General features: G+C 30.7%; 1 protein-coding gene across 1 annotated transcript in view; it reads left to right on the top strand.

Annotated features, from left to right (window-relative positions):
- kif13a (kinesin family member 13A) overlaps positions 1-26,325 on the top strand; it is a 74,293-nt gene that overhangs the window by 13,642 nt on the left and 34,326 nt on the right. Inside the window, 9 exon segments of the mRNA XM_058746755.1 lie at positions 5,398-5,410; positions 11,454-11,514; positions 14,817-14,909; positions 16,929-17,109; positions 20,233-20,320; positions 21,683-21,817; positions 22,845-22,957; positions 25,153-25,264; positions 25,343-25,555. Coding sequence (XP_058602738.1) covers positions 5,398-5,410; positions 11,454-11,514; positions 14,817-14,909; positions 16,929-17,109; positions 20,233-20,320; positions 21,683-21,817; positions 22,845-22,957; positions 25,153-25,264; positions 25,343-25,555 — 1,009 coding nt within the window.

Genomic DNA, 26,325 nt, shown 5'->3' with positions numbered 1-26,325 from the left:
AACATCATGAAGATCAGGCCCTTTCTTTCAGAACATGCTACACAACTCCTTGTTCAAGCTCTTGTTCTGTCCAGGCTGGACTATTGCAATGCTTTCTGGGCAGGTCTTCCAGCCAGATCTATCAAACCTTTACAATTAATCCAGAAAGCAGCAGTAAGATTCATTTTTAATGAGCCGAAAATAATTCACATCACACCTCCGTGTGCACTGGCTTTTAATAACCGCTCGCATGAAATTCAAGGCATTAATGTTTGTCTGCAAAACCACCACTGGCTCTGCACCCCTTTACCTAAATGTATTACTTCAGACTAATGTGCCTCAAGAAGCTTACGTTCTGCAAGTGAACGTCGCTTTATTGTGCCATCCAAAAGAGGAACAAAATCACTTTCACAGACTTTTACATGAACTGTTCCCTCCTGGTGGAATGACCTGACCATCTTCAAGAATCAACTAAAAACACATCTCTTCCATCTTTATTTGACCCTCTAACACTAGCTTCTCTATTCTTTTTGTATTCTATCTCTTTTCTTTTTATTTATTATATAATAAAAAATAAATAACCTTGCTACGTGTACTGTGTTAGGCTAACAGAGACTTGCGTATCATTGCTCTTTTGTTGATTTTGATTGCTTCCATTGTCCTCATTTGTAAGTCGCTTTGAATGAAAGCGTCTGATAAATGACTAAATGTAATGTAAATAAGTATATAAATATATATATATAATAAAAATATTGATATTTTAATGTAATAATTATTTAATAAATTGTAAGAATGAATGTGTTTGCATATGTGTGTATATATATGTAAATTAATAGCATTTATTTATAGATATCTGAATAAATGATATATACAAATATTTTAATATACAGTATTTTGTATTATTTTTATGTATTTGAAAAATAAATGTAATGCATGTTTAAGAAATAAATGTAAAAAATAAAAGTGTGTATATAATATAAAGTTATATTAATTAAGTACATTATAGAAATTGTAATAATTTGTATAGATAGGTTAATTTATCATTTATATAAAATATTTTAAAATGTTCATTTAATAAATAAAAATGATTAATTTAATAAATAAATTAATTCTATTTCTATCTATCTATCTATTTATCTATCTATGTAATTATAAAGTATAAATATATGTAAATATGTATAATATAAATATTTAAATGTAAATATATAATGTTATTATATAAAAAATATGAATATTACTGTTATATAAAATTATTCATATCATGTGATTTTCAACCCATGGCAATACTGTCCATTTGAGAAGCAGGAGCTCTAAAGTGCCAGTAGATTTGCTTAGCTTCTGGACGACTGTAATCATACGTGGCATTTCTGTGTCAGTGTGCACACGCTAAAGGCACATGTTATAAACGGTTACATTTGTTTCACTGTTCCAGCTCAGTGTGTTGTATGTGAGTAGTTTGATGCACACAGAATCTGTGCCCGCAGAAAAAAAACGTGTGCAGTATGTAAATGCTCATCAGTGTGAATCCTTTCTTCAGATTCTCCCACAAAATCAATGCAGAACATGTGAAGTCTATGGAATCATTCTGGATCTGCTAATTAGTCACGAGTGTTGTCGAAGGTCACGTTTTCCCTGCAGCTCTGAGTTGACCTCACTGTTTTACATGTGTTCTGATGTGTTCATGTGCTTATAGCTGAAGCTCTAACAGTAGATTATAGTGCATGCAACGCCAAGATCATGGTTCAAGCAATGCGTGAACTGATCAGCTGTATCATTTGAATGCAATGTAAGTTGTTTTGGATAAAAGAGTCTGCCAAATACATAAATGTATGATAATGCAATATGGCAATTGCAATTTACTGGTATTGATCATGCCAAATGCATGCACTAGTTTACTGAATAATCATGCACTGACATTAATCAAGTATTTTAAGATAAATACAAAATAAGTATGTTTTAATGTATGTAATCAGTGACTGAGTGTATTCTGAAATTTCAGCTTAACTTTTTTTTTCTTCATATTTTTGCAAGGACCAAGTCCACTTCTGATGTAATATTAAATTTAGAATTTTTATGAACAATACTTTGTTAACTGTTTATTATACGTCTTATAAATAAATAATATAATAGATAAATAAATAATACATTATTTTAATTATTAATTAGAAATAACACTTAATTGTATGAAATAATTTTAATGATTTGTTTAAAGTATTAGATCACAAGATCAGCATTGTATATCAAACTGATTTGTATTGTCACTCCTGTTCTTTGGGACTTCTGTAGTATATATGGTTTTGTTTTGCCAGATGTCAGAAAATAAGACCGGAGTTTGAATTGAGTTTGTTTGATTGAAGCAGCGTTTGAACTGGTTCTGGTTGTGGTCACTGGTTCTGTCTGCTGTGGTTAGCGGCTGGTCATTACACTAGTTAGTGGCCTGTATTCATCTCTTTGGAGTCTGTAGCGTCCGTCATGCACCCTAATGAGGGCTGGAGGCACAATGGCTCTGCTTATACACACACTGATCAGCAGCGGCACACAGAGCAAACTAATATTCACTCTCCGCTCTGTTTCTGCCTGCATTATTAAGTCATTCTGGGCTGAGATGTGAAGTTCAGTGCTTGATAGGGTTGTGATGATATCTTAACCATGACTAATGGTACAGTACTAGTTAAACCATTATGATGTTGTAAATGCCATGTCTGTTCTGTTGTTGTATTAGTTCTTTAGAGTTTACATTACGTTATTATTGTTTTTAATATAATTTTATTTTAAATATAGAATTATATTGATGCATATTGTGTCTGTGTTTATCAGCAAACAATGTTACATATAATTTATGTGTGAACAAGGAATGTTTATTTTAAGCCCTTTAACTAGTCACCCTTTCACACTCAAATAAAATAGATTATAAAAAAAATATTTTTATTTTACTGATTGTTTACATTTTTTATATTGAAGTACTAAAGTACTAAATCTATAAAAAAATAAAACTAATAAATAAAAAAGTATAAATATTAAGCAGTCATACTTAAAAGAATAAAATAACAAAAACATACAACAAAGTTGTATTTTTGAAATTAAATGAATAAACTGAAATAAAAAGAAATTTAACAAATGAAAACATAAAACATGAAAACATTAACAAAAAAAAAGTAAGTTAACGAAATTAAACATTTTTTAAAACAAAATTAAACATTTTCAAACTAAAAAATGGTTGGCAAAAATTAAAGAGAAACAGAAAATATAGAAATAAATTAACAAAAAATGAAAGAAAAGTTGAAAAGTTTACTCAAATATAACTTTTCAAAACAAAATGAAACATTTTTTAACAATACAATTAACAAAACATTAAAGAAAAGAAAATATAAAATCTAATTCAATATTAACAATAACAATAATAGTCTATTAATGCTAATAAAACAGCACTAGATTGACCTCTATTTAATTTGAGTAACATAAATCACTCTTGACCGTGTTTGCTCAGAATCTGCTTTTGTAAAGATCTGAGCTGTTCTTTTGGTTTTTATATTTAGAAACCAAATCGAATGTGTATGGGAAAGTAATTTGAGAGATTTTTTTAGTTCTTCTGCAGTAGCTTGGGAAAACATTTGTGGTGACCGGAGGAGTATTTTAGTCTCTCGTGTTGGTAATACTAGAGATCTCTTCCAAATCTAGTGAGCTATTGATTTAAAACATGAAAAATTCAAGCAGAAAGACTAAAATCGTATTTTCTTGTAAAATGAGTAAATCTTTGGAAAATCATCTTTTACGATGCAGATGCAAGATACTTGTATTTTTTCCGAATTCTATCACAGCATTGCATGCAACAATCATTTTAAGTTATGTTTTCATTCATGCACTCTTTTTTTGTGAAAGTGCATGAGAGTTGCATGCATTTTTCCCAGTTGTCATTGCATTTAGGAGAGGGAGGAAGGTTTTGGAGCTTGCCTGAAGTTTACACAGCAGATCTGTTGCGACATTCAGGCCTAAATCTGAGTGCTTTATGAGTGCATTCACAGACTGATCAGTCAGGAAATACCACTGAACAGCTCACTGAACAGCAGCGTAATGCAAGGAGACACTAAAGACCTGCGTTAATCGAGTCACTGATGAGGTCTGAAGGGGAAAGAAATGACCAGTGTCACGCAATCTGGAAAGTGCTGGGAAAAATGTTCTGGTTGCATTAACATTTTAATAGTGTATCTTTCTTTTTTGCCTTCAACAAAGAAAAGAGCAATATTAAAAAAGCGACTGGGTTTTTACGTGAAATACAATTTTTTTATAAATATTATGCATGCAGATTTTATGATCTGCTTGGATTGTTTTGGCTTTTAGAAATTAGGACCATTTATGCTTTACAGCATTGAAATGATAGGATTGTTGTTTGTTCTGTTTTATTTTTGCCATTTGTGACCCTGGACCACAAAACGTCAATTTATTGAAATTAAGATTTATACATCATCTGAAAAATGGATAATTTTGACCCATGCAATGTATTGTTGGCTATTGCTATAAATATAGCTGTGCTGCTTATGACTGCTTTTGTGCTCCAGGCTCACATATATTGATTTGTTGTGCTCTCATAAGCTCATCTTTTCATGATATTTGTTGATTGTCGATGTTTTTGGGGTTTGTGTGTGAAGTGTTGAAATCAGCGTGATATCAAATATTAAACATTTTAATTGCTGTATTATCACACATTGTTTTTCAGAAGCAACTATTGTGAACTTATCTTAATTTTAAAAGTCATAAAACACATTTGTGAATGAAATTATGGAAAATAAAATGTATTTTAGATGGTAATTGATTATTTGATGGACCAGAAATGTACACTAACTTTTGGGGTCGCAGTTTTTATTGTTTTTAAAATAAGTCTCTTCTGCTCGCCAAGGCTGCATTTATTTGATGGAAAATACAGTAAAAATTTTAAATATTATTGTAATTTAAAATAACTGTTTTCTATGTGAATATGTGTTAAACTGTAATTTATTTCTGTGATATGAAGCTGTATTTTCAGCATCATTACTGCAGTCTTCAGTGTCACATGATCTTCAGAAATCATTCTAATATGCTGATTTGCTGCTCAACAAACATTTCTGATTATTATCAATGTTGAAAACAGTCGTGCTGCTTCATGTTTTTGTGGAAACCGTGATACATTGAAATAGAATTATTTTGTAACATTATAAATGTCTTTACTGACACTTTTGACCAATTTAATGCATCCTTGATGAATAAAGATATTAATTTCTTTTAAAAGCTAAATTCTACAGACCCTAAAGATTTAAACAGTAGTTTATATATAGTTTCCTTGAGAGTCATTTATTGTCTGTTGACTGTGTCTTTTGTTCTTTTTTTGTTCTTATGGAAACTCTTTCCTGTCCTGATGTGCTGCTGTCGTCTCTTCACGCTCAGGAAACAGTCAAAGGTAAGATGAAGGTTACCTTTTGTTTATCCCACATCTTTATGTGCATATTAATATTTAAGCAAATGTCTTATTACATCCATATGGTTGTGAATCACTTAATATTCCATTGCATGTTTTACATCTCATCTGAATACTGAGGTGGACTGAAGCAGCTCAGCTTTACTTGATTCTCCATCAATCATTTTTTAGCAAAATCAGTGCGTCTCAAATCTGATCATCAGGATGTTTTGAGGAGCTTTACTTTCACTGTTCTTCATCTCACATCTTCTGAGGAGCGTTTGTTTCTTCATCTCTCGATCAGCATTGCATTATATGTTTGGATCATTTCAGTCTCATCTTACTGAGACATATTATTGGAGATATAGAGCCTCAATAACAGAATCTCACTGATTTACATTACAAGCATCAGAATTTTATCATGTAAATATCAGCATCTGCAGCAAATTGCATATTTTTACTTCGGTGTTACTTTAGTATCATAGAATTACTATGAATATTTTGAATCAGATTTTATTTTTTATATATTTTTTAGTAATTTTGTTGTGTATTTTTGTTATTTTTATTTATTTTTTTAAATAAATTGTTTCGGTTTTAGTTATTTTAATGCATCAAGTTTTGACAATGTATTTTTTTTATTAATATATTATTTTAGTTGACATTTATTTTACTTCAATTAACACTTTTTTGTATAGTTTTAATTTTAGTTTTAGTTAACTATAATAACCCTGATGAAACTGAGCTGTATTCTCTCTATATCAGACTATATGAGCCGTAAAAGCCTGATGCATCAAATATGACACTCAACATAAAACACATATGCAAACTCGGTTCACTAAACTGTTGCATTTCCAGCTTTTCACATGAAAGTGTTTCCACATGCGGTCAGAGTCGCGATTCATCTTCCGGCGAGCGTCTGTGTGAATGTGTCAGGCCTCTGAGATCTCGTGAACGTCCACAAAGAGCTGCGGAGACACACACAGACCCAGTGTACAGCAGTCAAAGCTGCATTGTTGCTGCTCGCTGCCACCAGACTAATGCTGAGAGACCCGGTCAGAAACTCCAGTGCACATTACTGGAAAGCATTTCTTTGCTTGCACACGTTCAGTTGCTGCAGTATTTTAGCACAAAAACCTGCGTTTTATTTACAAACTACTCAAGTTAAATCCAGCTCTGTCTGTCATGCATATTTAAATTAGCCATCAGCATTCATTTGAATGGTTACTTTCTCTGTAAATTACATTCATTAGAGATTGCACTTTATTCACAGAAGTCAGTGATACAGTATTTCTCATCTGTCTTAATGTTGTTTATCGGCTTAAACTGCTGTTTCTATATTTAAAAAATAAAATAAATTAACGCTTGTCTTCATCAAGGATGCATTAAAGTGATCAAAAATGGCAGTAAAGACATTTATGATGTTACAAAAGATTTCTGTTTCACATAAACACCGTTCTTTTGAACTTTCTACTCATCTGTGAATCCTGAAAAATAAAACGTATCATAGTTTCCACAACTGTTTCCATCATTGATAATAATCAGAAATGTTTGTTGAGCAGCAAATCAGCATATTAGAATGATTTCTGAAGATCATGTGACACTGAAGACTGCAGTAATGATGCTGAAAATACAGCTGCGCATCACAGAAATAAATTACATTTTAACATATATTCACATAGAAAACAGCTGTTTTAAATTACAATAATATTTCATAATTTTTACTGTATTTTTGATCAAATAAATGCAGCCTTGGTGAGCAGAAGAGACTCAAAAACTTATCCCAAACGTTTGAATAATAGTGCATTAACTCTGAATGTGAAATATCAGCTGATTAATCATACAGACACATGCATCTCAATAAATATGAAAAAAAAACACATGGAAGGTTGTCAAAATTAAGTTTCAAGTTTATTACATTTTTAAAGCACATTTAAAACAGTGAACAAGGCGGGGAGAAAAAACATCCAAACTTAATACCATAATATCTTATGCAACATTATCTGAGTTTAGTCTAATCAAGTCTCTGATTTAATCTAATTAAGTCTAAATTATTTAATTTAATTAATAAATAATTTGCAGATTTATTCTTGAAAAAGGGAGTGTGTCGGCAGTGAATTTGATGAACATGGTTTACTGTTGTTTCTCCTCTTCAGACTGAGCGTTTTCACTCTCTGTTCTTAATCAGAGCACATTTGGGTCAGTCTGATTTCACAGATGAGCGAGTCTGTCTGTTGCCCAGTGATCTCTAGAGACGGTGAGAAAACTCATGCGCTCATAAAACACGAGCGCCGCCGACACAACATGCTGTAATACACAAAAACAGCTCCTCCTTTCCAATATGGAAATAAGACCAGTTTAAAAACTTATGGGAAAGTAAGACATGCATTCATGCAATCTTGAATGTATAGTATTATCGTATTAAATTTATTCTCAAATTTATTAGTTTTTCAGTGCAACCCAAATTCATCTATCCCATCAAAATCCCTCGATTACATCCGTGCTGAACATTAATTTCTATAAGATAAATGAAAAATAGTATTTATACTGTATGCATGCATAGATACTCACATTAATACTCACCTATGTATATGCAGTATGTATACCAGTATGATATTGTTGTATAATAGTATTATACCAGTATGCGCACATAAGGTAATAAGAAATCAAAAAACAATCAAATAAATTAATCAAATAAAACTATATGTAAATTGATCTGGTTTTCCATGCAATCTTAAATATACGTGTATTATTATTAGTAGTTTTTTATAAGTTTTTCAATGCAAATCTAATTTTGACCATTAATTTTTGTTAGCTATATATATATATATATATATGCCAATATATATGCAAGCACACATGATAAGGAAAAATTAAAAATAGATAAAATAATAATGGAAATAAAATAAATGTAGAATAAATAAAAATCAATCAAATTAATGAGATTTTAAAAATGTATTTAAAATTAACTTTAATTGCAAATTATTATTATTATTATTATTATTATTACGTGTATACCAATATATGCACAAACACAATATAAGAAGTAAAAATAGATAAATAAAAATATGTAATAAATACAAATCAATAATATTAAATAAAAAATATAAAAATGTTAAAATATAAAAATTTAATTAATTTCAAATACCAATATATTCACAAACACTATATAACAAGAAATAAAAACAGATAAAAGAAATCTAATAAAAAATAAATCAATAAAATTAAATAAAAAATAAAAATGAGTGATTTAAATGTAGTAGTAATAATAATAATAATAATAATAGTAATAATTAAAAAAAAAAAAATGGTTTGGCATGGATTTAAAAGGGAAAAATTCAGGCATTACATAGAACAATCAAAATAATGAATTGAGGGGCGCCAGATCTTTAAAAAATGTGTTTCCGATCCTCTTAACAAGTACTTGATATTTTCAAAGTGAAGATGAGACATTATACCCCTGATCCGCTGAATGGAATATAATTCCACTGGAAGATTTAGCTGATTTTGGAACAAGACTAGACTATAAAACACACCTGATTCTTAATATCTTATGCAACGCTGCCTCTCAGGGAAATGTGTCTTGTTTTAAGAACATTCAGATATTTTATTGCAAAACTAGGCGAACATTAATGTCTTCTCATGCATTAACAGTTGTGTGTTGTTTGGTGTGAGATGAGGGAGGCCTGTGTCCGTCGCTCGGGAAACACGGGTCACCAAAGCAGGAATTCATTCCTCCGTCTCCAGATTTATGTATCTAATTAACGGCGTCTCGCAAAGACCGTTGCTGTACACAAGCGCCGTAAGAATGTCTCTCGGGAGGAACCGCATCACATCACTCTCATGCTGCTCTTTTACACCTCAGGACACTTGAGTTTTTAGTTTGTTTTTTATGAGAAATGAAAACAGACTCAAGTGAGTCAATAGCTGTCATGCATTTATGAGTCTAAAGCTAAAAATGAATGCAGAGCAGCTCAGAATTGACTTGACTTCACATTGAGATCTCTGACTTGTGATTGCAGACTAGAAAGTAGAGATTGTTGAGATCTCTTCTGAATCTCTGAAGGAGACGCATGAGGCTTTTCTCAGGAGACACAGCTGAGATGCAGGAGACTCCATTCCATCTCCATTTAATCTCATTCTGTCTCCAGTATATTATGTACTATATTTATATATATATTATATAGTATATTATATATAACAAGTATATTAATATTTATGCATTTGGCAAAGTGACTTACATTGCATTCAGAATTTGCATTTGATCAGTTCATGCATTCCCTGGGAATCAAACCCATGACCTTAGCGTTGCAAGCATAAAAAAGTCAATATGAAATGCATTTTGCAACCCATTTTACTTCCATAATGAGATGTAATTTTGAATGAAACAGGATATTTAGTGATAAAAGAGAGGATAGGAATTGTAAGAATCTTGAAATAATGATTCTTACAACATTAATATTAATATTAGATGAAAAAAATTAATTTAAAAATGTTGCATTGGCTACTAACTGAAAAAAAAAACACATTTAATTTGAAGTACTAGAATTTCTAAAACGGAAATAAAAATACATTAAAGCTAAATAGAAATATATATTTTTTAAAACGAATATAAATGAAAATAAAGTAATACAAATAACAAAAATATTCAAATGCCAATTCAGAATATTAATAAATACTGTTATTTTAGAATGATTTAGAATTTTTTCCTTAATGAGATGAATTTCTGAGTGAAACAGGAGATTTATTGATAAAACAGAGAATGCACTTGATGAAAAGCAGATAATAATAAATGTGAGTGGGTGAATTTGCATTTTATATTGACTCTAAAAAGATCTAATTTGTGCGAGTTTATGACTTTTTTTTTTTAACAATGTTTTAGTATTATTTATATACTATTATAGTTTTTAATAATATTTTGAATAATTTTTATTTTTATTTTTCATTTAAATTTTTGTTTAATTTTTAGTTATTTTGTCATTTTTATTAGTTGTAGTTTTTAAATACTATTTTTTTTTCAGTTTTAATTAATTTACTGTTTTTGTCAACTGTTTACACACATTTTCAAAACTTTGCCTCTTTTTTTTTAAACTTTACGCACAAAATGCAAAGTGCCTCGCATCTCTTGCAAAATGAAGCATGCACTGCATTTAAAATACATCACAAAAACACCTCAAAAGCAAACATTTGTCTTACGTTGCAAACACCTTTGCCATAATATTATATTTTTGGGTATATCATATACAAAGTTATTCAAAACCAAAACCTAAAGCCACGATTGGTTGGTGTTAAGCACATGTGAGGAGTTATTAGTGTGTGTATTCTGATTGGTTGTGTTTGAATATCAAGATACTTCCTGTTAGATTGTTGTGTGTTACATAGAGAAACATGTGTTGTGTTTTGCAAAAAGTGTTACAACACTTTGTTAATGAATGCTACAGCAAACTGTAGTATTAACTATAGTGTTAAACTGTAATAAATACTGTAGTATACTTTACTTTTTACTACAGTAATCTGTAGTGTATTGTAGTATAACAAACCCTATAGTTGTAGAAAACTTAAAAGTAATTTGTTTATATTACTATAGTTGTTATATTACCACGGCAACTATAGAATTACCACAACAAATGAATTCAAGTATTTGACTCAAAAACACTATAGTATTTAAGATAAGTTACTATAGTATTTTTTCATAGGTTTCAGAAATTGTGTGACAAGTAAAGATTTTGTGTGTAAGCAGTTTGAAAAAAACTTTTTTTTATTAATTTCCAGTTAGTAATTTTAGCTCTTCAGCTTAAACTTATTTCAGTTAGTTGTTGAGGCAACATTTCTAAGCTCCATTTAGCTTTAGTTTTTCATCTAATATTTAAATATATTTTTTAAATCATGCAAAACCCTCTCTCTAATATGAGCCTGATGCTCTGAGAGTTTCCCAGTGTGTTCAGGACAAGCAGCATCATGTTCTGTGTGTGTGTGTGTGTGTGTGTTTTGTCCGTGTGAGGCTGGATGTAAGGCGTGTCCTAACTTGTGTGTGTTTGTGTGTCTGCAGGTGTTCGCCTTTGACCACTGCTTCTGGTCCATGGACGAGTCCAACATCCCGAAGTACGCCGGTGAGTCAGGCTTTCACACTCACACCTCAGCCATGATTATGGATTATATTGGGTATTGTAATATGGAAAGCCCTGGAAATGACACGGACACGAAAGAGCCGATCCCAAGGGTGGGATCTGAGAACAGCTCTGCCAGATTTCTCATGCTGGTCCAGACTAGTTCAGGCTCGGGACTGGTTTTGCTGGTTTACTGTGGAAGTCTCAGACAACATGCACTGACCATCTGATGCAGATCACACACAAAACTGGAAATTCTATCAATATTAAAAAAAGAAAACAAATAAAAAATAAATAACAAATGCAGATAACAAAATTACTAAAACCTGAATTAAAATGAAAACTAAAAAAAAAAAAAACTATTACAAATAGTTAGCAATTCACAGTTTTAATTTTTTAAATTGAAAAACAAATAAAAGTACTAAAACTGAAATAAAAATAAATGAAAGCTAAATAGAAATAATAAAACAATTAAAATAACAAACACATAAAACTACTAAAACTTAAAAATGAAATAGTTAAATAGAAATGTTTTTAAAAAACTAATGAAAATAAAATGACTGAAAGTAAATCTGAAATTAAAATCAGTTGAAGCTAAATAGAAATAATAAAAAATAATAAAAATAAAAGCAAATAAAAGTACTAAAACTGAAATTAAAATAAATGAATGCTAAATAGAAATAATAAAACAATTAAAATAACAAACACATAAAACTACTAAAACTTAAATAAAATGAAATAGTTAAATAGAAATGTTTTAAAAACTAATGAAAATAAAATGACTGAAACTAAATCTGAAATTAAAATGAGTTGAAGCTAAATAGAAATATTAAAAAATAATTAAATAAAAGCAATTAAAATGTTCTGTGTACTAAAACTGAAATAAAAATAAATTAAAGCTAAATAGAAATAAATAAAAATAACAAAATCACATAAAATTACAAAAACTTAAGCTAAAATGAAAACTAAAAAAAAAAAAAAAAAAAACCTAATTAAAAATATTAATAAATGCTTCCATAGTTTATAAATATTAAAACAAAACTCAAACCTCAAACAAAACTTTCAAAGATTTGTTGCCACAAACTTTGGCAACTTCATTATTAGTAATTATTAGCACCGACCAATCAGACTGCAGCTGGTGATTGCAGCAGCTCTTGTGATTTGTCTGTATTATTATGAAGCAGTGCACTAACGCTGTTGCTCTGTTTAAGTCTGTCAGAATAAAGCCGGCTGATAAACGCTTAACTAGTGAACATGTTCTCACACGGACGGTTTGTGCTGGTGTTCTGTCATCTGTCATTCTTACAGTCTAACGGATATAAAGGTGTATTATGAGTCTTATATTGACTCGTGTAGACAGATCAGTAATTAAAGGCTTTTAGGAAAGATGATGTGCAGTTGTAAGGTTTATACAGGCCTGTACGGAAGCATACAAACGCATTAAAACATTCAGTAAAGTTAATGATGGATGCATTGGGAAATTCCACATTTTTGTCCATGCACTTTACTTTTCTAAAGCTATAAGTTTTTAAAAGCTTTTTTTTATGCTTAATATATCTATATATGTATATATATAGATATATATATTAAATCCCTTCACCCAAGCTATACAGCTATTTTTCTTGTAAAAAAAAATATATATATATATATATATATTTATAATTAGAAAAATGGCTGTAAATTGGGGGGAATAGATAATGTAGATTATGTGGAGGTTACCTTACTTACATGTGCAATACATTTATTATGTTTTTTTTGTCTTGTTGACAGGTGGCTAATATTTTTGTCTATTGGAGTTAATATGTGAATATGAATGTTTAGTTAATAATAATAACCCTGGTCTGCCTAGCGACCACTCAGATAAACTTTATAAATTGTCTGTGTTAAATCAAGTGAATGGAAAAAGTAATTGCTTATCGCCCAATTACTGGTTGCTCAAACAGGGTTAATGGTTTGTGACAGCAACAAAAGGTCTCCGGTCTGAAGGTTTTCTGTGCATTAAATGCATGAGCTGCATCAGTGCTCTGTGTGTAAAACGCTGCAGGTCCAGCTTTATTTAGCTCTTCACACAGCTGCCTGATTCAAACACGAGAAGCAGAGCGTGAACACATTCAGACCGCTGATTTCACAGCATTTTCTGGGAGGCATTTCCTTTCAAAAGCAAGGAAATGAGAAACGTGGAGACTTCTCAGAAATAATGCAGTAAACTAAGTGGAATATTCACTTCTGCTCAGGGTTTTTATTCTTAACTGAAGTTGTAACTGATGTTTGTTTTTTTAAATATTATGAATAAAATATATTATTAAACATTTGTGAAATAAATATTAAATGAGAAATTTAAACAAAAATTAGAATTAGTTTTTATTTTTATATTTTCTGTTTTCATTTTAATTTGAGTGCTTTTGTTATTTTTATTAATTTTTTAATATTTCTGTTTAATTTCATTTTAATTTTCATTATTATTATTTTTGTTATTTTAGTACTTCAGTTTAAACTTATTTTATTTCAGTTCATTGCCAGTGCAACAGTTTTAAGTTTTTTATGTAAGTTCTTGTAATATTATTTTTTTGTCATTTTTATTAGTTTTTTCCTTAATGTCTTTTTAATATTTTTATTATTATTTTAATTTTATTTTTAGTTATTTCAGTACATCAAGCTAAATTAGATGAAAATGAGAAATTTTGCAACTATCTGAATTTAAAAATATATATTTTAAATTTCAATATTAATAATATCTAATAATATGTTTATTTTTATTATTATTTTATTAATTAATGAAAATGTTTTTGTTTTTTAATGGTTTTAGTTTTAGTTACTTGAAACTAAACCTGCTAAAGAGTTAAGTACATAACTAAAATTATTAAAACTGAAATAAAAATACATTTATTAAAAAAATACAAGCTGTAAAAGCTTAAAAAAAATTAAAGAAATAGATAAACAGAAATATTAAAAAACAAAAATTGGTAAAAATGCCGAAAGCACTTAACAAAATTACTAAAATTAAAATGAAAACTGAAAATTTAAAAATAAAAATTAATTAGTAATTATATCAATAAATATTATGTATAGAATATAAATAATACTAAAATAACACTTGTTCTGCTTGTAAATGTCTAGTTTACTTGCATCGAAGTCCCATTTTTGTATTGAGAGATTGTTTTGGACATTTTCTGGAAGGGGTTTCTATTTAAATGCAAGGAAATGAGAAATGTGAATAATCCTTTGTGAATGACTCTTTCTCGTAGCGTACAGGAATCAGAGAGAGAGACGATGTTCTGCGTGTTAAAGCTGTGTTTGTTCTGCAGGTCAGGAGGTCGTCTTCAAGTGCCTCGGGGAGGGAATACTGGAAAACGCCTTTCAAGGATACAACGCCTGCATCTTTGCCTACGGACAGACAGGTTCAGTTATTACATCCGTTTGACTGAAAGACATCAATAGATGCTCATTCTTTGCCATAAGAGCACCGGTAATTTCTCTAAATAGACCTGAAAGACGTTAACAAGCGAGTTCACGCTAGAAAAACACACCAGGGATTTCCTCTCTTTAACCTGAATCTCACCTAAACACGTCCAGATCACGTTTAATCAGAAAATAAAGTTAATTTTGCATGAAGAATTACCATTGTTTGCCTTTTTTATGGCAATCAATGCACATTTGTCCCCTCAAATTCTCATGTTTTTTGTTATTATTCTCAATGATAATTCTTCCTAGACGAGTAAAAAAAAAGTTATCGTAAAATCTTAAAAGCACATTCAACCTGGATTTTTTCAGTTTTTTGTTTTTTTGGTCTTCAGTGTTTAGACTAAGAGTTGAAAAAAAGATAAATTGTATTTGGTTTTTTTCTTTACATAAAAATAATTTTAAATAAAAGAAAAACAAGGATTAAATGTCTGAAACATATGAAAAACGTGTTTTTATTTTTATTTATTAATTATTTGTATATAAAGATACATTTTATCTTTTTTTCCTAATTTTAGCCATCATAACCAAATTAAACCTGTTTTTTTATTGATTTTTGTCTCAAATGTTTAAACTAGGAGTTGAAAAAAAGATCAAATGTATTTTGTTTTTTTTCTTTACATAAAAATTATTTTAAAATAACAGATAAACATACATTAAAGATCTGAAACATAAAGTGTATTTATTTTTTATTTACTTTATTTATTTGTAAATGAAGATAATTACATTTTACATTTAATTTGTTTTCTCATTTTAGTTATCATAAAATATTCAGATTAAACCTGAACATTTTTTGATTGCATTTGACTTTTTTTATATATATAAAACAATTTAAAAAGAAAAGAAAATTAAGACACATCAAAGTTCTGAAACAGTATAAATGTGTATTTATTTTTATTTATTAATTATTTGTATTCAAAGAAAATATATATTTTGTCTAAACATTTAAAAAAAAAAAGCAATAAACAGAACAGAAAAAACATTTTCCTTATTTGTATTACTTAAATAATAATTAAAATAAAAAATAATAAAAAAGTAGAAATAAAAAGAATGTTTTTCCTGTTTCATAATTTGTATGTATCTTTAAATTATTACGTTATTAATTATTTTAATAATGATTTACATTTAATTAATTTTTAATTATTATTATTATTTTTATTGTATTATTTTAAATAATTTTATATTGCACAGGCACCTCACCTGAAAATCAGCTGTAATGGCAGCTGAAAGCAGAATTAAATTCAAAAGCAGAATAGCATTAATAAGAGTCCAGTGTGTTGTATGGTCTGTGGGTGAATGTGTCCCTGGAGCACAAAAGCAGTCATAAGCAGCACAGGTATATTTGTAGCAATAGCCAACAATACAAAATTATGGGTCAAAATTATCCATTTTTCTTTTATGCCAAAAATCATTAGGATATTAAGTAAAGATCATGTTCCATGAAGATATTTTGTAAATTTCCTACCGTAAATATATCAAACTTCATTTTTGATTAGTAATATGCATTGCTAAGAACTTCATTTGAACAACTTTAAAGGTGATTTTCTCAATATTTAGATTTTTTTGCACCCTCAGATTCCAGATTTTCAAATAGTTGTATCTCAGCTAAATATTGTCTGATCCTAACAAACCATACATCAATGGAAAGCTTATTTGTTCAGCTTATTAAGATAAGCTGGGCAATAATCTGTTATATAAAATAACAATATAAACAAAATAAAAATTGACCCTCATGACTGGTTTTGTGGTCCAGAGTCACAAATATGAATCTGATATATTGCTCCGTGCATGAACAGAAAGCGTCTGTGTTTTCAATCACAGCCTTTCCTCCGCAGACGCAGCACATTGTCTGTTTCCTCCGCCTTCCTGTCCTTGTTCTCAGGCCGGTGTTTCGTTCTTCAACACATCTGCTGGCTGAGATAATCACCTGTGTTAAGTGTCTTGTGTTTGATCGACAGGCTCGGGGAAATCCTTCTCCATGATGGGCAACGGAGAGCAGCCGGGCCTGATCCCCAGACTCTGCTGCTCGCTGTTCGAGAGAGTCTCCAGAGACCAGAACGAGACCCAGTCCTTCAAGGTGGAGGTTTCCTACATGGAGATCTACAACGAGAAAGTCCGAGACCTGCTGGATCCCAAAGGGTGAGCGGATTCACGAACTCAATGCACTTCATAGGCACAGTTTCTTGCAAGTGTTTCTTACATAAACTCAGAATTGCTTATATGTGACCCTGGACCACAAAAACAGTCATAAGGGTCATTTTTTTAAAATTGAGATTTATGCATCATCTGAAAGCTGAATAAATAAGCTTTCCATTGATGTATGGTTTGTTAGGATCGGACAATATTTGAAAATCTGGAATCTGAGGGTGCAAAAAAATCCAAATATTGAGAAAATCACCTTTAAAGTTGTCCAAATGAAGTTCTTAGCAATGCATATTACTAATCAAAAATTAAGTTTTGATATATTTACGGTAGGAAATTTACAAAATATCTTCATGGAACATGATCTTTACTTAATATCCTAATGATTTTTGGCATAAAAGAAAAATTGATAATTTTGACCCATACAATGTATTGTTGGCTATTGCCTCAAATATAACTTATGACTGCTTTTGTGCTCCAGTCACATACATCACAGTCAGATTTGTGAGATATAAACTTACAAATGCGAGATTGTCTGAATTTTGACATAAAAAGCCACAATTAACTTTATTTTTAATTCCGTTACGGAAACAAAAAAAAAGAATTGCGAGATGTAACCTCAGAATTTTCAGAAAAAGGTAACAATTCTGAGTTTGTATCATGCAATTCTGAATTAAAGTTTATTTCACACAATTTTTTTTTTTCATAATTTTTCTGAAATGTCAGAATCATGAGATGAAAGTGTTACAATTACCTTTTTTATTTTTTTATTCTGTGGCAGAATTTCAAGGAAACAGAATTGCAAGATGTCAGAATTCTGAGTTTATATATCAAAATTCTAACATTTTCAGAATGGTAACTTTATATCTTGCAATGTTACATTTTTCTCAGAATTTCAAGAAAAAAAGTCAAAATGACCCTTTTTTATTTTTAATTCTGTGGCAGTAACAAAAAACAGAATTGCAAGATGGAAAGTCAGAATTCTGAGGAAAGAAGTCAGAGTTGCGTGATATAAACATGGAAATTTGGAATTGTACGTAAAAAGGCCAAATTGTGAGCTAAATTGTGGTGGAAACAGGCTTTCATAGTCAAGTGGCGCTATTGAAAAGATCCTGCACTGACAACACTAGATCTGTTGTTTTAGCATCCACAAAACCGTGTGCTTTCTTTCTTTACAATATTATTAGAATGGATTAATCTACTGCATGCCGTCTGTTGTCTGATTGATGGAGTTTTTATCCAGTAAAAGCTCTTTTAGTGTAATTGTGCAAACGTCCAGCTTCAGCTCGAGCTTCACGTGTCTTTTTGTTGTCAAATCTGATTTTTATCAAGTAAACGTCAGAATAACTTCAGCAGTATTTCCTGATGAACACTTACTGGACTGAAGCAGCTCAGCTTTACTTGATTCTCCATCAATCATTTTTTAGAGAAATCAGTGCGTCTCAAATTTGATCATCAGGATCTTTTGAGGAGCTTTACTTTCACTGTTCCTCAGCGCAGGAATGATCTTCATCTCACATCTTCTGAGGAGCGTTTATTTCTTCTTCTCTCAATCAGCATCTGACTAAGACATATTATTGGAGATATAGAGTGAAGACTGATATTTAGATCATTTGATGTCAGTATCTGCTGTACTGTTATAAAGATCTCATTGAATTACATCACAAGCATCAGAATTGTATCATATAAATATCAACATCTGCAGCAAATTGCATATTTTTGCTCGTTTTTTTCCTTTATATTCTCACTGCATTGGACTATATGAGCTATAAAAGCCTGATGGAGCAAATATTATACAAAACATAAAACACATATGCAAACTTTTTTGTTTTTAAATTTTCTATTATATCTTTGTCTGAAGGTTCACTGAACTGTTCCATTTCAAAACTATTCTTGACTATTATTTGATATCCCAGGCTTGACAGGGTTAATATCATTAAATAAGATCGAAGTCTCGGTGAGTGTGTTTTGGTGATTTTTAGTGCTTGTATGAATCAGTTCTCCTCTAGAGATCCACATGACTATCACTGTGACCCGTCTGTGAATCTGCTCACAGTCTGCAGTCACTGATCTGCTCTCCTCTGAAAGCAGACGCTTGGAGCCCATCTGCACCACCTAGTGAGAGTTTACTGCGCTGGCTTTCACACTCAGATGGGATGGCACTTTCACTTAACTTAAATTACATCACTTCCTGTTTTTTATGCTAGTAAAAATATTCAATTTTTTTGTATTTTATAATTTTTGTTTTTCAGTTTTTTTATTTCATTTTGCTATGTGCAATGTATTTTTTGACATTATTAATAGAATTGATTATTGTTATTAATTGAATTTGATATTATAATTTAATTATTATTATTCAATCATTTAAATTTTATAAATTTTATTTTATTCAAATGTTAATTTTGTTGTTTAGTTTAATCGTTTAAAATGTTTTTTTTATTTGATAAGAATGTATACGTTTTCAGTTCTATTTTTTGTCTTTTTTATATCATTTAATTTTTTAATTTTTACATTAATATTTACATTTTTAATGTTTTCTATTTTATTTATTTATTTTTATTTATAGTTACAATTTAATTAGTAAATTATTTAACGTCCTATTTTATGGCTTTCAAATGTTAATTTTGTTATTTAGTTACATTTTTTATGTTTTTTGTTGTTACAATTTTATACTTTACATCTTAATTCTGTATTTTGTTTTTGCTTTTTTTAATCAATAAATTTGTACATTTTGTCATTATTTTCTGCTTTTGTACTATAAGTTTTAATTTAGTTTTTTCTATTTAGTTTTTTTTTTTTTAGTTACATTTTATGCATTTTCAATTCAATTTTTTATTTATTTATTTTTAAATGTTTGACTTTGTTTAATCATTACTTTGTTTATGCGCTGCATTTATTTAACATATCAATAGGTATAATTAAGTTAGTAAATAGGTTTTCTTTCTTTTCTTTCTTTTTTTTCTCATTTTATGAAGTTGGGTTTGTCTCTGATGGTCCCGAATCAAATCAAATGCTCTGCTCGAAGCCCAAAAAAGAGGACGATTGTGAATCCAGGGAAGATGAATAGCAACCTAATGAAACTGTTTTCTCACACGTCTCCTCTCTCTTCCGTCCGTACAGGAGCAGACAGTCTCTGAAGGTCAGGGAGCATAAAGTCCTGGGTCCGTATGTGGACGGTCTGTCTCAGCTGGCTGTGATGAGCTTCGAGGTGAACATGACTCTCCTCAACCCTTACCAAAAAGTAGACAGTAAAGTTCAAGTATATTTTTAAGTATACTTTATGTACTAAGTATACAAATATCAGTGTACTAGTAGTATACTTGTAAGTGTACTATTTCAATACTCCTTGAGACTAAATTGGCCCACTTTCTAGTATATAAAAGTATACTTTTAAGTATACTTTAAGTATAACAGTAGTAAACTTTGAATACACAACTAGTTTGCATCAATGTTTTTAGCTTGTACTGCAACTATACTAAAAGTGAACTTACAGGTATACTGATAGTTTACAAATTAAATACTTGTAGTAGCATGTTTAGTACACTTTGAAGTTAGTCTCAGTAAACTACTAGTTTAGTAGTTTTATACTGCAAGTATACTCGTAAGTTTTTTTTTAAGTGAACTTTACATCATACTTTAAGTATACTACTATGTCCCTATTTAGGTATTAATTTGTATATATTTTGTTATATGAATATGTGAACATAAAAAACATCAAAAGAAAGAACAGGGTATCTGCTTGTAAACAAAAACATTTTATTCTAGCTTCATGCATTCTTTTTTTAAACACTGGAATGTAAGTTTCATAAATAAAGAAATAAATAACATTTTGAACAAAAAGCTGAAAAAAGACTATGAATTGGATTCAGAATGATAATCAAAACTTAGATGGAGTCAATCAACACCCCAAAGCTTGATGATCATTATTACCTCTTCACTGGTTGACATTTTATTCCATAACGTTACACAGTTTCGATGCTGTTTTATGTCAGATGATCGTGTTAGATTACATGTGGAAGTATCTGTTGTTTCGGTTTCTTCTTCACCTTTTTTGGAAATTCTGTACAGAAGATGTGTAATAGCGCCCCCTACCATATAACAATGAAAACACAGATTGTAGGAGCACAAGTATAGCTCAAATATATTTAGACTTTTTCTAAGTCAAGTATACTTAAATGTCATTTTAAGTATATTCCTGAGAAGTACATAAAAGTAAACTAAAAGTATACTTTCCTATATTTTTAGTTTAAAAGAAGTATACTAATAGCACACTTGAATAAACTTCTTTTTCGTAAGGGAACTCTGTCACAATTGTTACATTGAAGTATCAACTTTGTTTCAGATGTTTCTCCCAGAATTCCGTAGAATGCTTTTGACTGACAGTGTGATATAGGCCTTATTCAGACAGGCAGAACAATCTGTAAAGTTCTTTGTAGTGAATTTACAAACCCAACTATCTTCTGATTAGAAATGTGTGTGCTGTCCAGATTGTCTCCACTTACAGTGAACTATTACTTTGTTGTTTGCTGTGATTTAGTTGCATGTTCTCTCTCATTTGTGCCTCCTGCAGGACATTGAGTCTCTGATGTCGGAGGGGAATAAATCACGCACAGTAGCCGCCACTAACATGAACGAGGAGAGCAGCCGATCGCACGCCGTCTTCAGCGTCATCGTCACGCAGACGCTGTATGACCTGCAGTCTGGGGTCAGGGTTATCCACATTTAAACCTGCTGTCTGGATTTAAACATACAAATACTTAAGATTTTAAGATTGAACTATCATTGTGGTGATTAATATGTTTCTGGCATGCTGTATGTTTAGCAATAATTCTTTTAACCCTTACTGATGCAGTACGTAGCTTTTTATTTTTTAAGCGACCTTGTCAGAAGACGTAACCATGTACATATTCCAGGATCAATACCCATTTCTCTTCCATCAAGCATCAAGAATAACTTTAATCATATTTTTGGGAATTTATTAATAGTTTTTTTTTTTGCCATTTTAAAATCAATCATTTTTTACATAATTTTAATACTTATATTTTTGTTACATTTTTTATTGATATATACTGTATTTATTTATAGCATAAGTGTGTGTGTGTATACAAACACACACACACACACACTCACACTTATATACATAAATACATATTGACATTCATTAATAGTCATAATTTAATGAGTAAATTACTTAATGTACTATTTTATAGCTTTCATTTTTTATTTGTTTATTATTTAGTTTCATTTAAAATAGTTTTAAATGTTTTTAATTTGTTATCATTCCAATCATTTTAAATTTACATTTTCAACTTTTTAAATCAATTAATTTTTACATTCTTTCAAACTGTACATTTTTATTACAATATATATTTATTTGTATATATTTATATACAAAAACTTTAAGAATAGCTTTATTTAACTTCACTAGTAAAAGTCACAGTAGACGTAATTTCTTTAGTTATTTAGTAAAACGTAATTTTCTTTAGTCAGGTTTATATCCATTTTTCTTGTTACTTACATCAGATTATCATTCTTACATATGATTTAAACAGTGTAATCATTTTATTTGCAGTTCCTATTCAAGTTTTTATTCACAGTTTATGCTTGGCAAGTGTTCGTTTTGGAGTCTGGTCATGATCTCAGACACACATGTTGTGCAGATTCAGGATGTTGTGTAATATTTTCTTTTATGTGTTTTCTGTGTTTGTTTGTGTGTGTGATTGTGAACGCAGAATTCTGGTGAGAAAGTGAGTAAGATCAGTCTGGTTGATCTGGCCGGCAGTGAACGCGTGTCTAAGACTGGAGCCGCTGGAGAGAGACTGAAGGAGGGCAGCAACATCAACAAGTAAGACGTCTGCAGCCGGTCGCCATATTCAGACTTGCTTATAATAGTTGAAAAAATATATATATGTTGGCAGTTGTTGTTTGCAGTCTGGGAAATTATGCTAATCAGGATAAAAGCAGCCACTAGGAAATGAATAAATAAAAGAATAAAGGGATCTTTACAAACCTGCTTGAGCAAGTAAAGGAAATCTGTAATACTGTCGACTGTAATAGATCATGTAAAATGATGGATCCTCTCATTCAGGGTTTCCCAAACTAATGATTAATTAAATCATAAAAATGTCAAATTAAAATAATTTTCAGATGTCTCTGTGGTGTTTTATGTTGTTTCTGTGGTGTTTTCTGATGTTTCTGTGGTGTTTTCTGTTGTTTGTGTGGTGTTTTCTGATGTCTCTGTGGTGTTTTATGTTGTTTCTGTGGTGTTTTCTAATGTTTCTGTGATGTTTTCTGTTGTTTGTGTGGTGTTTTCTGATGTCTCTGTGGTGTTTTCTGATGTCTCTGTGGTGTTTTATGTTGTTTCTGTGGTGTTTTCTGATGTTTCTGTGGTGTTTTCTGTTGTCTCTGTGGTGTTTTATGTTGTTTCTGTGGTGTTTTCTGTTGTTTGTGTGATGTTTTCTGATGTCTCTGTGGTGTTTTCTGATGTTTCTGTGGTGTTTTCTGTTGTTTGTGTGGTGTTTTCTGATGTCTCTGTGGTGTTTTATGTTGTTTCTGTGGTGTTTTCTGTTGTTTGTGTGGTGTTTTCTGATGTCTCTGTGGTGTTTTCTGATGTTTCTGTGGTGTTTTCTGTTGTTTGTGTGGTGTTTTCTGATGTCTCTGTGGTGTTTTATGTTGTTTCTGTGGTGTTTTCTGATGTTTCTGTGGTGTTTTCTGTTGTTTGTGTGGTGTTTTCTGATGTCTCTGTGGTGTTTTATGTTGTTTCTGTGGTGTTTTCTGATGTTTCTGTGATGTTTTCTGTTGTTTGTGTGGTGTTTTCTGATGTCTCTGTGGTGTTTTCTGATGTTTTCTGTTGTGTTTTCTGTTGTTTCTGTGGTGTTTTCTGTTGTTCTGTGGTGTTTTCTGATGTCTCTGTGGTGTTTTCTGATGTTCCTGTGATGTTTTATGTTGTTTCTGTGATGTTTTCTGTTGTTTGTGTGGTGTTTTCTGATGTCTCTGTGGTGTTTTCTGATGTTTCTGTGGTGTTTTCTGTTGTTTCTGTGGTGTTTTATGTTGTTTGTGTAGTGTTTTCTGATGTCTCTGTGGTGTTTTCTGATGTTTCTGTGGTGTTTTCTGTTGTTTCTGTGGTGTTTTCTGATGTTTTCTGTTGTTTGTGTGGTGTTTTCTGATGTCTCTGTGGTGTTTTCTGATGTTTCTGTGGTGTTTTCTGTTGTTTCTGTGGTGTTTTATGTTGTTTGTGTAGTGTTTTCTGATGTCTCTGTGGTGTTTTCTGATGTTTCTGTGATGTTTTATGTTGTTTCTGTGGTGTTTTCTGATGTTTCTGTGGTGTTTTCTGTTGTTTCTGTGGTGTTTTATGTTGTTTGTGTAGTGTTTTCTGATGTCTCTGTGGTGTTTTATGTTGTTTCTGTGGTGTTTTCTGTTTGTGTGGTGTTTTCTGTTGTTTCTGTGGTGTTTTATGTTGTTTGTGTAGTGTTTTCTGATGTCTCTGTGGTGTTTTCTGATGTTTCTGTGGTGTTTTATGTTTGTGTGGTGTTTTATGTTGTTTGTGTAGTGTTTTCTGATGTCTCTGTGGTGTTTTATGTTGTTTCCGTGGTGTTTTCTGTTGTTTCTGTGGTGTTTTCTGTTTGTGTGGTGTTTTCTGTTGTTTCTGTGGTGTTTTATGTTGTTTGTGTAGTGTTTTCTGATGTCTCTGTGGTGTTTTATTTTGTTTTGTTGTGTTTTCTGTTTGTGTGGTGTTTTACGTTGTTTCTGTGGTGTTTTATGTTTCTTTGGTGTTTTATGTTGTTTCTGTGGTGTTTTCTGATGTTTCTGTGGTGTTTTCTGTTGTTTCTGTGGTGTTTTATGTTTGTGTGGTGTTTTCTAATGTTTCTGTGATGTTTTCTGTTGTGTTTTCTGTTGTTTGTGTAGTGTTTTCTGTTTGTGTGGTGTTTTACGTTGTTTCTGTGGTGTTTTATGTTTCTTTGGTGTTTACTGATGTTTCTGTGGTGTTTTACGATGTCTGTGTAGTGTTTTCTGATGGTGGTGTTTTTTGTATGTCTCCAGGTCTCTGACGACGCTGGGCTGTGTGATCTCGGCTCTCGCTGATCAGTCTGCAGGAAAAGGCAAGAGCAAGTTTGTGCCGTACAGAGACTCAGTGCTGACGTGGCTGCTGAAGGTGAGGATGATCATCAGAGCTCATTGAACACTGTTTAAATGTCCAGGCGAATCAAACTCTTTTCCTCTGCTTCTACAGGACAATCTTGGTGGCAACAGTAAGACGGCCATGATTGCCACCATCAGCCCGGCTGCTGACAATTACGAGGAGACGCTATCGACGCTGCGCTACGCCGACCGAGCCAAGAGAATCGTCAACCACGCCGTGGTGAACGAAGATCCCAACGCCCGCATCATCAGAGAGCTGCGAGAGGAAGTGGAGAAGCTGAAGGTGCAGCTCTCGCAGGCTGAGGTGAGCAGGGAATTATGGGAGATTATCTGAACTAAAGGCTACTGCTATGCTCTAATACAGGGTAAAAAAGTATTTTCATTGCCATGGACCCCCAAATACGATCATACTCCTGCTAGGGACCCCCATCCAAACATTTAAAAGACACTTATATATATTTTAATGTATAAAGACCCATTAATATTATTTGGAAAATAATTAGTTTATATTACATATGTTTTTCTACTCATTACAGTATTGTATTGTTAGCTGCATTATTTGTTTATTTATTGTTATTATTTTAAATCTACTTTTTATTTATGTATTGTAGTCTATTTTTATTTAGTTTTAGTTAACTTAAGTGAAATACTAAAAATACAAATTAATTAAATCAGAAAATAGTCAAATTAAAATAATGTTAAAAATAAAAACAGTTAAGATAAATAATTTACTGTAATTTAATTAAATCATAAAAATCTAAACTTTAAATAAATAATTTTAAAATAAAAAACTGTCAAAATGAAACAGAAATTATTTAAAGCATACAAATGTAAAATTTAAATAATTTTAAAATATAAACAGTCAAGATAAAACAGCACAAGATACTGTACAGTGCTGTTAGCTGCATTATTTATATATTTAAATGTACTTTTTAAAAAATATTTTAAATCTAATTTTTATTATTTATTTTTATCAATTTTTTTTATTTGGCTTTTATTTTATTAATTTAGTTATATTTTATTTTTTATTATTTATTCTTTTCTAATTTCTCCATGGACTCCCAAGCACTCCCT

The sequence above is a fragment of the Onychostoma macrolepis genome, chromosome 16, assembly GCF_012432095.1.
Source record: "Onychostoma macrolepis isolate SWU-2019 chromosome 16, ASM1243209v1, whole genome shotgun sequence".
Lineage (NCBI taxonomy): Eukaryota > Metazoa > Chordata > Actinopteri > Cypriniformes > Cyprinidae > Onychostoma > Onychostoma macrolepis.
The sequence above is the reverse complement of the archived record's forward strand: the minus strand, read 5'-3'. Positions and strand labels throughout refer to the sequence as shown.